The 12,186-nt window shown below is 31.0% G+C and overlaps 1 protein-coding gene across 1 annotated transcript in view; it reads right to left on the bottom strand.

Moving 5' to 3' along the window:
- Positions 1 to 12,097, bottom strand: part of LOC111621977 (M-phase phosphoprotein 6-like) — an 18,970-nt gene extending 6,873 nt beyond the window's left edge. The window contains exons 1-4 of the mRNA XM_023364265.1: positions 11,909 to 12,097; positions 5,538 to 5,638; positions 5,383 to 5,473; positions 3,583 to 3,665 (exon numbers count right to left, since the gene is read on the bottom strand). Of these exons, the coding sequence (XP_023220033.1) occupies positions 3,583 to 3,665; positions 5,383 to 5,473; positions 5,538 to 5,638; positions 11,909 to 12,001 (368 nt within the window). The 5' untranslated portion in view covers positions 12,002 to 12,097. The remainder of the gene's footprint in view (positions 1 to 3,582; positions 3,666 to 5,382; positions 5,474 to 5,537; positions 5,639 to 11,908) is intronic.
- Between the last annotated feature and the right edge of the window lie 89 nt (positions 12,098 to 12,186).

The raw sequence follows: 12,186 nt of genomic DNA, 5'->3' as shown, positions 1-12,186 counted from the left end.
AGCTTTGAAACGAAACCAATTTGTTTCAAGTAATCATAAACAGTTCAATTTGACAAATTTAATCTCTTAGTGATTTCACGTGTTGTTATTCGGCAGTTTGCTTCAATCAGTACCTTTATTTTGTTTTTATTGGCTTCAACTGGCCATCCAGAACGTGGTTCATCTTCAATATTGAAATTGCCAGAACGAAATTTTGTAAACCAGTTTTGGCACTATCTTTCTCTCAACACATCATCTGCATACATGTACCACAATTTTTTTCTTGCTTGAACAGCATTTTGATTTTTTTGGTAATAAAAAAGCAAAATATGCCAAAAATGATGCTTTCGATCTTCCATATTTGATGGGACACAAAAAATAAACAATTGCACAGAATCAAACAAAATTTTTTACAAATAAGCCTTAAAATGCTAGCTATCAAAATATATAATGATAATACGGTTTAGAATGAAAATGGCGGGAAAAAACTCATTTTTTCTTTCCCGTGATATATTTTATTGTGGAATGCAGTCCAATCATTTATAATTACAATAATAAAATTTAAAATCAGTGTTTCATAGTTACAGAGTATTTGTAAAGATATGCATGTGTGCGTACCATAGAATTATCAGGGTGGTATTGGTGTTAGTTTGGTGCCCTAACTGTACTTTTGAGTTTGTTATGGTTCAGAAAAGTAATTTTTTACAAGTGAAAATAAGATACAGTGGTGTCTCGAATAATGGATTTTCTGTTTGGCCGTTACGTGATTCAAGCAATGGATTTTCCGTTCGGTAGTTACGTGAGGCGACCAATGGACTTTCTACGAACAAGTGCGAATGATGTTTCCACTCTTTTGCCGTTGCCAATGACAATCTGCTATTTTTATAATATATTAGTATTATTAGAATATATTATCAGTACAGAAGTATATCTGAATATTTGTAGTATATTTGTATATTTGATAATTCAGAAGTATATCTGAAGTACAGAGCGTTGGGATTAGGCTTGTTTATTTGGTAGATCAACACAGTGCAGAGTATTTACATTTATTCAAGTGTTGTGCAAATCATGGCTTCTAAAAAAAATCAAAGCTGATTTCAATTGAAACAAAGCAAGAAACCATCAGAAGGAGTGAAAGTTGACAAAAACTTCCTTATCAAATGGAGAAAGGTTCAGGAGTTTATCAACACTCATTATCCAAACACAGTTGAGGCCAACAGGATCAATAACCTCTACAATGACACCATTGCCCGTCATTTCTGACAAGTGTTGAAGAAAAGAGAGAAACAGACCACCTTGGACATGTTTTTCAAGAAGCCAGCTACCAAAAGACAAAGTATGGAACAAGAGGAGTTGATCCTGCAAGCCCCAGTAGCCTCTCCTGAATCTGACTCCAATTAAAAAACAATAAAAAGAGACCTGCTGCAATATGTAAAAAGTCTGTATCTGTATGAATGTGTGAATAAAGTATTCTTCCACCTCCTCCTCACAACATCTGACTACCCAGCATAATTGGTGACTGCTCCATTTTCACTTTTTTTAATGGTACAGTACGGTTATTTTATGCTACAGAACAAATTATATGTTTTAACATGTATTTCTATGGGAAAATGCGTTTCGTATAATGGACTTTTCACTTAATGGACGTGCACCTGGAACGGATTAAGTACGTTATACGAGACACCACTATACTTGAAATTCTTAATTAACAAAGAGTATAGCTAGACAACACAGTAATTTCATTCACAATAAAATATTTCCAAGTCACTGATATAGTACTCAACAACATATGACAAAATAAAATATTGCTAATCTTGGTATAAAGACTGGTTTAAAATTTACGAGGTGTGGCTATTAAATAATGAGACTGATGCTATAAAACATTTTATTTTGATTTCATACATATTTATTATCACCTTCAATATACACCCCTCCTCTATCCCTACAACGCTCCATGCAAATCTTCCATTGTTCGAAACTGTGCTGGAAGTTGTCTTCTGCCAGCTCCTTCAGAACGTGTGCCGCTTTCTCTTTCACAGCTTCAACAGACTCAAATCTTGTTCCTTTTAATGCAGATTTCACCTTAGGAAATAGAAGTCGCACAGTGCAAGATCCAGCGAATAAGGCAGATGGTCTAACACTGGGATGCTGCACTTAGCTAGAAACCTCTTGACAGATAATGCAGAGTGAGCTGGCACATTGTCTTGGTGGAGAACCCATGACTTGTCCTTCCACAATTTGGGTCATTTTTTCCTTATTCTTTCACAGAGTTCAGCAATTGCACGAATACTTAACTGATGGTCAGATTGAACCAAATTACAATTTTTTCGATATTGTCATTTGTTTTTGATATGGAGGGGCAACCCAGGCGTGAATCATCTTCAATGTCTTCTTGGCCATCTTGAAAATGCTTAAACCACTTAAAAACATGTGCGTGCGATAAACATCATTGCCATACACTTCTTTCAATAAATTAAAAGTTTCAGTAGCAGTTTTTCTAGGTTTCATGTGAAATTTCACAACAATTCATTGCTCTATTGTTACACTTAACATTTTTCTGGCAAAACAACAACAAAAAAAAAAAAAAACAATTCTAATGTGAATTAAGGCTACGGATATATGGATTTGTTTACAGAAGCAAGAGATACTGCATTCAAAAGGCGGCTTCATGCTAAACAGCTGTCGGTTGCTGCATTTGGCACATGCATACTTCTTCTGTAGCAGTGTCAGTCTTGTTATTTAATAGTTACACCTCATATTGTTGACAATGAGTTTTTGAATGTTTGTCATTCAATCCTACTGATGTTTAGATCTAACATTAAGCAGGCAAACACGAACAGTAACAAAAAAGAACTTTATTAGAAAAGGTTAGATCCTCGGGCAACACCCGGACAAAATCCAACGAACTTTCGCGCCTTTTCTTTTTTTTGACGTTGCCAGCCACTCTTGTTGGCAAGTGTTGCCAGACAGAGTTCGTGATCCTGGCAAGTGTTGCCAAGACAGTGTTCAGGATCTCTGGCGCTGGCGGCCACAAATGTTTAGTGAAAACATTTAAAAAATGTTGACTATAGAAACATATTTTTTATTCTACTGCTGATGAATGCACAAAAATATGTTCAGAAAAATACTGCAATTACCAAATCATTTCTTGCATTATTTGAAATAAAAATATAAAAAATTAAGAAATAACGATGTATTTTTGTAAATATTATGCATATGTTATGTGTTTAAAAGACAATTTAAAGGGTGCAGATTATGCAATGAGGTGGGTTATAAACTAACTTTAAACTATAATAAAACACACTCCATTTCATAAACATTCAGAATAAGTATCATATCTTTCTATTTCAAAGTGTAGCTAATAACTTTTAAACATTTAATGACATAAAAGAATGCATGAATAAGACATTGCACATTAATATATTTTACTGAAATAACAAGACAATTTAATAAAGAAATTAATATTTAATAAAATTTATAATTTTAAAAATAATGTTTGAATATGAAAGTTATAAATTGTGTAAAATTACAACAAATTGAAAAAACAGTATGATATCAAAAGAGTGTTAATATATTCTAAAATTATTAAATCTTTTGTATTACCTTTCAGCAAATTCTTTATCTGAAATGCCACCCATTTTTCTTTTTTGTGATAATGGTACTTCTTGCTTTTCTAACATTAGTTTCTAAAAAATTATTTTTAGATATAACTTATATTTGATTTATGTAATACATAAACATACTAAAAAATTATTTATAAATTAACTTACTGTTATGATGACCAAATGTTCAGTAAAATTGATTAAATGTATACATTAATAGTCAACTTTACAAAATTCATACTAATAAATTCTGTGATTAAGAAATACTAAATTTCATAATTTCTGAAACCTACAGAGATTTCAACCTGTGTTTAATCTATTCTTTTTCAATGATAACTTTTAAATAAGATCTCAGAAATTATAAATAATTTACTGTAAATTACATATGTTGTGGGTCAAATATAGCAAGGAAATTTAGTTCAATTTTTTATTTGTTATAAAATAATTTTTAGCATAACAGTAACTTAAAGTAATGCCAATACATACCTTTATATATTAATGCAAAATAATTGTTATGTAAAAGTTGAATATAAAAGTTTAAATAAATTTGAAAAATCATTGCATATCATTTAAGTATTTTTTGTATGTATAGCCAACAAGATATGTGTTTAAAAGACAAGTTGAAAGGAGTGTGGTTACATGACAGAGCAGGTAATATGCCAATTTTAAATCACAATTATGAACTTGTGCCCATAGATCAATGGCTGGTCCCATAAATGTGGAATATAAGATGGGATAGGTTATCTGAAAGTTTTGTTATAGAAATTTTCTGGAAGTTATATGCACAAAAATATGATAGAGATTTTTTAGCATTTTATTCCAAGTATGTGATAAAATTTTATATTGTGTTTGCTTATGCAAAAAACTTAAAAATTTAAATATATTAATGTTATAAATTCATATCTTGTTACTCCATTTTGTAAAATAATAAAACTTTTATTATTAATTTTGAGTAATTTTGTTGCTGATATGGAAAAAGAAATTATGTAATGCTGGAAAATTATATATCTCACAATATCAAATAAGCATAATTTAGTGGAAAAATGGATGTGACCAATGCAGTTCATTTAATTTTCAACAAGTTTTTAAAACACTATAATTTTTAATAAATGTAATTCTTCCATTTTCGAAAAGTTTATATTCTAGAGAATATTACAGATACTGAATATTTAAACAGTATGCTTAACCTGAGTATAAAAACATTCTAAACTTATTGTTGTCAGTTATTGAGAATAGAATTAATGTTATTTTTTCATTTTCTTTTTAAATTATTTTGAAGAATTTAATTTTTCTACTAATTTCATTAGGTTTTAGATAAAAGTTGTATATTTATTATTATTTTTTATATTTTTAAACAATTTTAATAAAATAATTGAAGGAAAAAAAATTGAAAATCTCATAATTTTATATTAAAATTTAGGAATAAAATCATGAAATCTGTTGTAAATTCATTCCAAATTTCACTCCTAGTAATTACACATATAATAATACTTAACTATGTGATATTAGCTATTAATTTTATTAAAATATTTATTTGCTATTTCAGAATATAAGGTAAAAACAAGATGATTTTTGAGAATTCCGAACATTCCATAATTTATTATTTTTTTATTCTCATTAAGACAAATTATATCGTTAAACAGATTTTGCTTGATATATATATATATATATTATTGAGTAAAAAATTCTGTTTCAATAATTCTGTATTTTAATTGGTTTTATTAATTGTTTGCATTGTGGATGACAAATATTATTCTGAAGGCATTGTCTGTATTTCAATATAAATAAATTATAGTCTTACTTCAATTTCAGGATTCATTCCTTTAAATGACATTCTTCCAAAAACCAACTGTTCACAAGGAGCATAACTGGGTTCTATTAGAAATCTTTTCCTGCATTAAGAAAAAAAAAATTTATAATGTTTCCAAACAGAAAAAAAACTGTAAATATTTGTACCCTTCTTTTTTTAATAAATCTATTAATTCTGTTTCAAATAATGCTTTTTTTTCTAATTCTTCTTGCTTTTGTTCTATTTTCTCTTTACTCCTTTTCATGAACTAAAATTAAAAACAAAAACTATTAGTGGATTTGATCTTTAATTAATGATCTAAATTTAATTAATATAAATTATAGAAATTTTTTTAAGAAATTAGAATTGATATAACAAGAAATTAATTAAAATTTGTTGTTATAAGTTATATTATTAGCTTATCAAGTTAGACCATCTTTTTGAGATAAATAAAATTTCTTTTCTAATTTTAGATGGTTGTTAACGAATGTCTGTCTGTTAGATTACATATCTGATTAACTTTCCAAATTCAATATTACATAAAAATTTAGTCCCAGAAAATTTACAAACCCTGACTTTTATTATTTAATATTAGAGCTTGTAGTATTTCAATTCTTATTTCTCCATATATACCATTACCAAATACAGGTAACCCCGTATAACACGGCACTTCTATAGCATGGGTTCACTCTAACACAGTTCGGGAATTGGATGAAACCCTCATACAACATGAAATGTAATAAAGGGTGCATTCTTTTATACTTCTGCATAACTTCGCACGAGCATTCTACTTGTTTTCGTGGCTACTTTGAATGATCCTTCAACAATAATCCATTTAATAGTTAAATTTTACAATTGGGTCCCGTCTTTTGCCTCTAAAAGCTCATTTTAGAATTATAGATTCCTCCATCACAATACTATTGATAGTGCGGGTGCCGCCATCTTTCTTTCACCGTTGTTCCTAAATGCCTACAAACAACAGTGCACTCCCATTGCAGAGCGATTGCGCTATTAACGAACGCACCCAAAAACTGTTACCAGTTGATGATGCTCATGCTGAGATTGTCATATAAAATGAATAATCCTCTGGTAAAATATTTACTTGAATAATAAATAAGTATCTTACCTATGAAAAAAATGAATAGTAAATCCAATTTAAATAAGGATTAACAGCGTGTTTTTTAATTTTTGGAACCTAACCTCCCTTTTCTCACTAGTTCTTTGTTTCGTATAACACGGCAATTTTTTGGAATGTAACTCCCATGTTATACGGGGGTTACCTGTACTCACTTTTGGAGTATTTGGTATTTTATTTAAAATATTTTTGCTGTAAGGTTTGAAGTATTTGTGTTTTCAAAATTATTTTAAATATTGAATGTTTTCAAAATACTAGTAATTATGTGCATTTAAACATCTGTTTGATATGCTGCCATCAGGGGTGCTTGTAGTGCTGCAGCATCCTGTTGATACCAAAGTAATCAGTTTTCTTACTTTAAAATAAAAATAAATGTAACAATGCATATTGCATGACTTCAATTGGGTAAGATTAAGTAACTAAAGTAATTCTAAGATTATTGAGTAACATTTTCTGAAAAATGACAGTGAGCACAAACCTTAATCTCCTCTAAATCTGCCTTGAGCAGCATACATATTCTCAAAATCTTAAATATACCACTGACCGCCATTATTTTAATGTGTATATTATACTGTAATTTTGTGCAGATAACTGTGGTGATGGCATAAATTCCTGCAGAAAATTGGAAGGACAGAATAAAAAACCTAGCATATCTAACAGCATTGTATATTCCATAACTGAAATGACTATTGAAAGCATGACAGAATGCCATTTTACCAGTATGCAGTTTAGAAGGCACAATTTCAAACATGAAAATGTTATTTTTTTGTCTGTTTTATAATGTAATTATAAAATAAGTGAAACAGAAACTTCTAAATTTCATAAGTGTCAAAAATAAAAAGTTTGTTATTTGACAACCATTTGTATCATATTACTTCATTTCTGATTTCTTTATACAATAGTAATCCCTTCCATGATCACCACCTGGTTGTGGTGGGAGAGCCCTGTAATTTTACTGATCCATAGAGCAATGGAGGCTGGAGCACAAGCTTCTGATAGGGACACCCTGCCAGTAAGGTCTATGGGGAGAAATGAAGCTAAGAGTGACCACACCCACATTCTGTGGAGATGTTTACCATGGTAGTAACCAGGTCTAAGTGTGATACTGGCTTGGATGAGTTAACAAGGTCCACATTCATGGGTTAGGAAGAGGCTCACATTTGAAAAATAGGCTACAGACTCCCTTGGTTACTGGTGGTGAAAGCAGCGCTGGTCCAAGCATGGCTACTGCAATGCCCTTGACCGATGTGAGGAACCAACCTAGCCTTGGTGTTTCTGTGGCAATGCTTCCACAGACCATAAAGACTGGAAAATTACGCCAATGGATGAAATGGACAATGGAAATGAATGTGTTTATCATCCGTACTTACTACACTATCACAAGACTTGAAACAAACATGACAGCATACAGACAACAACTACATCTCAGATTCACACAACAATTTTCACCTCACTGTTACTGAACAAAGGGGTTGTTAATCAAAAAAAGAACAATTATACACAACCTTATCCCACAAACAACACTTGAACTTATCAAACAACAGGTTGCTGATCAAATACATCAACAGACAGAAACATTTAACATTAATGAAGATCACGTAACCTGTCATGATAATCCAGCAACAAGTACTGATTACAGCACACACACAACAAGTACCACTAATGATACTGCAGGCACTTCCCCATCCATCACTGATAACATAGACATAGATTTAGTTAATACGCTCTCACTTTTATTTCAGCAAACAGACTAAATATACAGGTACAGATCCCACACAAAGACCACGAATACCAAAAATCAACACGTCTGAGGTAGTAGGAAAAACACTAAATTATGTAAACACTCACTTACTACCAAACTACATTCATTCAATTTCTACACTCTCAGTCATTCACACATTAGTTTATGCTAGGGCAGTCACAGTAGTAACACACCATGGACTGAAAATACAATCACAGATAGATACACACAAAACACAATTCTATCATAAGCCTGTCTGGCAGAGAAGAATAGAAACACAAATAAATGACATTAGACAGCAATTAGGCAGGCTGACAGAATACACTAAAAATCAGGGCTTTGGAGCGGAGCTGGAGCTGGAGCATGGAGCAGGTGGAGCAATGGATTTTTACTCGGAGCAGGAGCGGAGCCGGAGCACAGAAATTTGTAGTGCTCCACTGCTCTGATATATACATTTATTTAATATTTGAGACGATGAGAATGGAAATGGCATAAGTTATAATATTTACAAATGTTAAAAATACAATAATTGAACTAAAAAGAAAAATGATCACAAGCACAGATTAATTTTATATCCATTCCGCATATGTCCCATGTGAAAGGTGGGAACCTCTCTCTCCAGTCTCCACTATCCCCTGACCAAGCTATTCCTTCCCCTTCATGACTCCCCAGTCTATTTATTAAAATCAATGAGGTTGTATGTTAATTTTTTAAATAATAAATTAGTTGTAAATAAACAAGTTTTTTTATGCGTACTTATATACCAAAGACAAAATTAGTGTAATTCCTATAAGAATATTTTAACCGGAGCATGGAGCGGAGCTGGAGCAAATACTTTGATACCGGAGTGGAGCAACTCAAAAAAATGGTCGCTCCAAAGCCCTGCTGAGTAAAAACAACATAAGACCCAAATTAAAGAAACAACTCAAAAACATTTTCAAGAAAATCACAACACACACAAAACATGAACATCACAACACACACATTACAGAATACATTGGCTGCAAGTTTTTGTTTTAGTGTATCAAAGCATGTAGATTTAAATGATACAAAACATGTTCACTAAGAAAACAACAAGTAAATTACATAAAAACAATGAAAAACTTATTTCATATTAAACACTGCATTTTTTTAATCCAGTGTTTAATAGAATTTTGTTATAAAAAATCTATCTTTTACAGACAAATTAGTACTAAAACAAACTCAGCAAAGTGGCACACCAACAGAGAACTCACAACTTATTGGTCTTCTCTTTGGTGATCATAGCTGGGGGCATATATAGGTTTTTCAGGGCCTAAGGCTTATTGAAGTTCAATGGAGCCTCATTTTTTGTTAATACAAATAATACTATAAATTATCATTATTATTATATTATTAACTAGCTGTTACCCGCGACTTCGCCCGCGGTAGTTTTGCAAGCAAACCCCATTTATATTCAGTATTTCAACAATCATAGTAATTGTTATATAACACTTACCGCTGAAAATAATGAGAATTGCCGAAAATCAAACTAACTATTTTCAATTTGATCAATCGTTCTATAATCGAACCAATATGCAATAACAAATTCAAAATTAAAACGGTTCGAACATTTGGTTAAAAAATCAAAAATATATAAAAATATTTATAACAATATCTGAAATGTTATCAATTTAATACACCTAAGTACTCAATGAAGATTAAACGTAGTTGAAAACAAAAAATCGCATCTAAAATAGCACAGTAGAAGCCGTTTTTCCGGTTAAGCCTTAAACCTCTCCCTCTTCTCCCGCGAGGGAATTTCGAAAAATCCCTTCTTAGTGTGCATTGCCATGGCGTACCCTACTAAAATGCAGATAAAAACAGAAAATCGCATCTAAAATAGTACAGTAGAAGCCATTCTTCTGGTTAAGCCTTAATGCTCTCCCTCTCCCCCCGCGGAGGAATTTCAAAAAATCCCTTCTTAGTGTACGTTTCCATGACGTACCCTAACTGTCTACCAAATTTCACCTCTTTAGGTTAAGCGGTTTGCTCTGGGCGATGATGAATCAGTCAGTGAATGAGTCAGTCAGTCAGGACAAGCAATTTTATATATTTAGATATTAACTATTTTTTACTATAAGTGCTCATTAATAATTTATGGTTAATAAGAAACTATTTTAAGCTTACAAACAAATAAATTTTAGTTTTTAATATAGTATAGAAAAAAAAGTAATCAAATTTACGAATACATAACTACATGTACATACATACTTGTAAATATACATGTTTACAATTTGGCGATGTTTACAGTACATTGCAGACTTTATTTGTGAATGTGGTTTGCTCTAAGGCAGTGTTTCGCAACCTCTAACGAATCGTCGCCCCCTTCACTTCAAATTTCCAATGCCGAGGGCCAAGGCTAACGCCAAATTCGTACTGCATTGAATAGACTAGTGACTAGTATAATGTTATTTGTTTAATTATTGTACGATATAACGAATAAAATATCTAATTATTCTTAATATAACGTTTTACTATATTGCCCAGAAAATTGTTTTTTGCCCCCCAAAATATAAATTGTTACTAATCGCCCCCTCAACATGGAAAAACGCCCACATGGGGGCGATATCGCCCCCATTGAGAAACACTGCTCTAAGACATTATAAAATAAGATGATTTTGTAAGGTTAAATAACAAGTACAGTTATTAAAATTATTTTGCAATAGTAGAAAATAAACTAATTTATGTTAAATTTACCAATATCGAGTGGTGCTGACAATGATGCCAAACAGTAGATATTGGAACTACCGTGGAAAATGCCAATATTGAGCTCTTAAAGACCGTTAAATAAGACAACAACACAGAGTCACAGATGTTTTCATGTTTCATTCTCTAGGATTTATGATGATCATATTAACATTTACTGTACATATTTTAATTTGATTTTATGTGCTTTTAATGCTTTTCTAGTGATATTACAACTTCAGTATTTGTGGCAGACAGATGTAAAGTCAAATAAAATGACTTAAACTTTATTTTTATATTTCCATATATTTTTTTGACAAACGATGTAGAACCGATAATGACTTAACTGAAAACAACGTAACCTGAAGTATACCTGTACTAGTGTGAAGCCAAAAATGTTTGATTTCAATAATTAAAAGTGTTGCTGGTAAAGGTTTTTTTCTGTTTATCAAATCTCATTTAGCTGATTGAAGAATTAAACCAGACTATTTCTTACATCACCATCCTTAATATTCTTGCCACTGTGGCTATCCCTCAGTTTTAACGTTTTGTCAGCTATTGTTTTTTTACTGGCGTTATATCACTTTATACTGGAGTTTAATTGCTTCATTTTTTTGATTTTGGAATTTAAACAAAAAAAATTAAAGAATAATTAAGTACACTTGACAAAATATAATTTAGAAAATCTACATTGGAAAATGGATGTTCTCATAGGACTAAAATATGACAGATTAAAAAAAAACATGTGGTTTTACACACGATCGGCATTTGTCTGCCTTAAATATCCAAATATATAAAGAAAGACGATCGGAAACTCGATTAGAAATATTAATAGCAATTTACGAATAATTACGATCAATCCCTTACATAAATAATCACTTAATAATTTGACAAATCGATCATTTTCAAAGTTCAATCGCATAAAAACAATCGGTGATGATTTTTAATTGACTTACCTTCATTTTTAACAGATTTTTTGAAAGGTTCGTTTTTGACTCCTGTGATTCGTACATTTTTAAATTTAAAATAACGTATACAAGATAGAACATAAACAACTTCCCATCACGTCGAAACCATGTGCTTTAGGTTTAACTCCATGTTGCCATCCCTTTGCTGTAAAATTATTATAATTATATTTTTTTGTCATTATATTTCAAATTCATAAATTTTTACTACGATTTTATTTTTAAAAAATTTGTTATAAAAAATCTAATATTTTACACACACACACACA

This window comes from Centruroides sculpturatus, unplaced genomic scaffold (assembly GCF_000671375.1).
Source record: "Centruroides sculpturatus isolate CEXI.00-Female unplaced genomic scaffold, Cexi_2.0 scaffold82, whole genome shotgun sequence".
Taxonomy (NCBI): Eukaryota; Metazoa; Arthropoda; class Arachnida; order Scorpiones; family Buthidae; genus Centruroides; species Centruroides sculpturatus.
The sequence above is the reverse complement of the archived record's forward strand: the minus strand, read 5'-3'. Positions and strand labels throughout refer to the sequence as shown.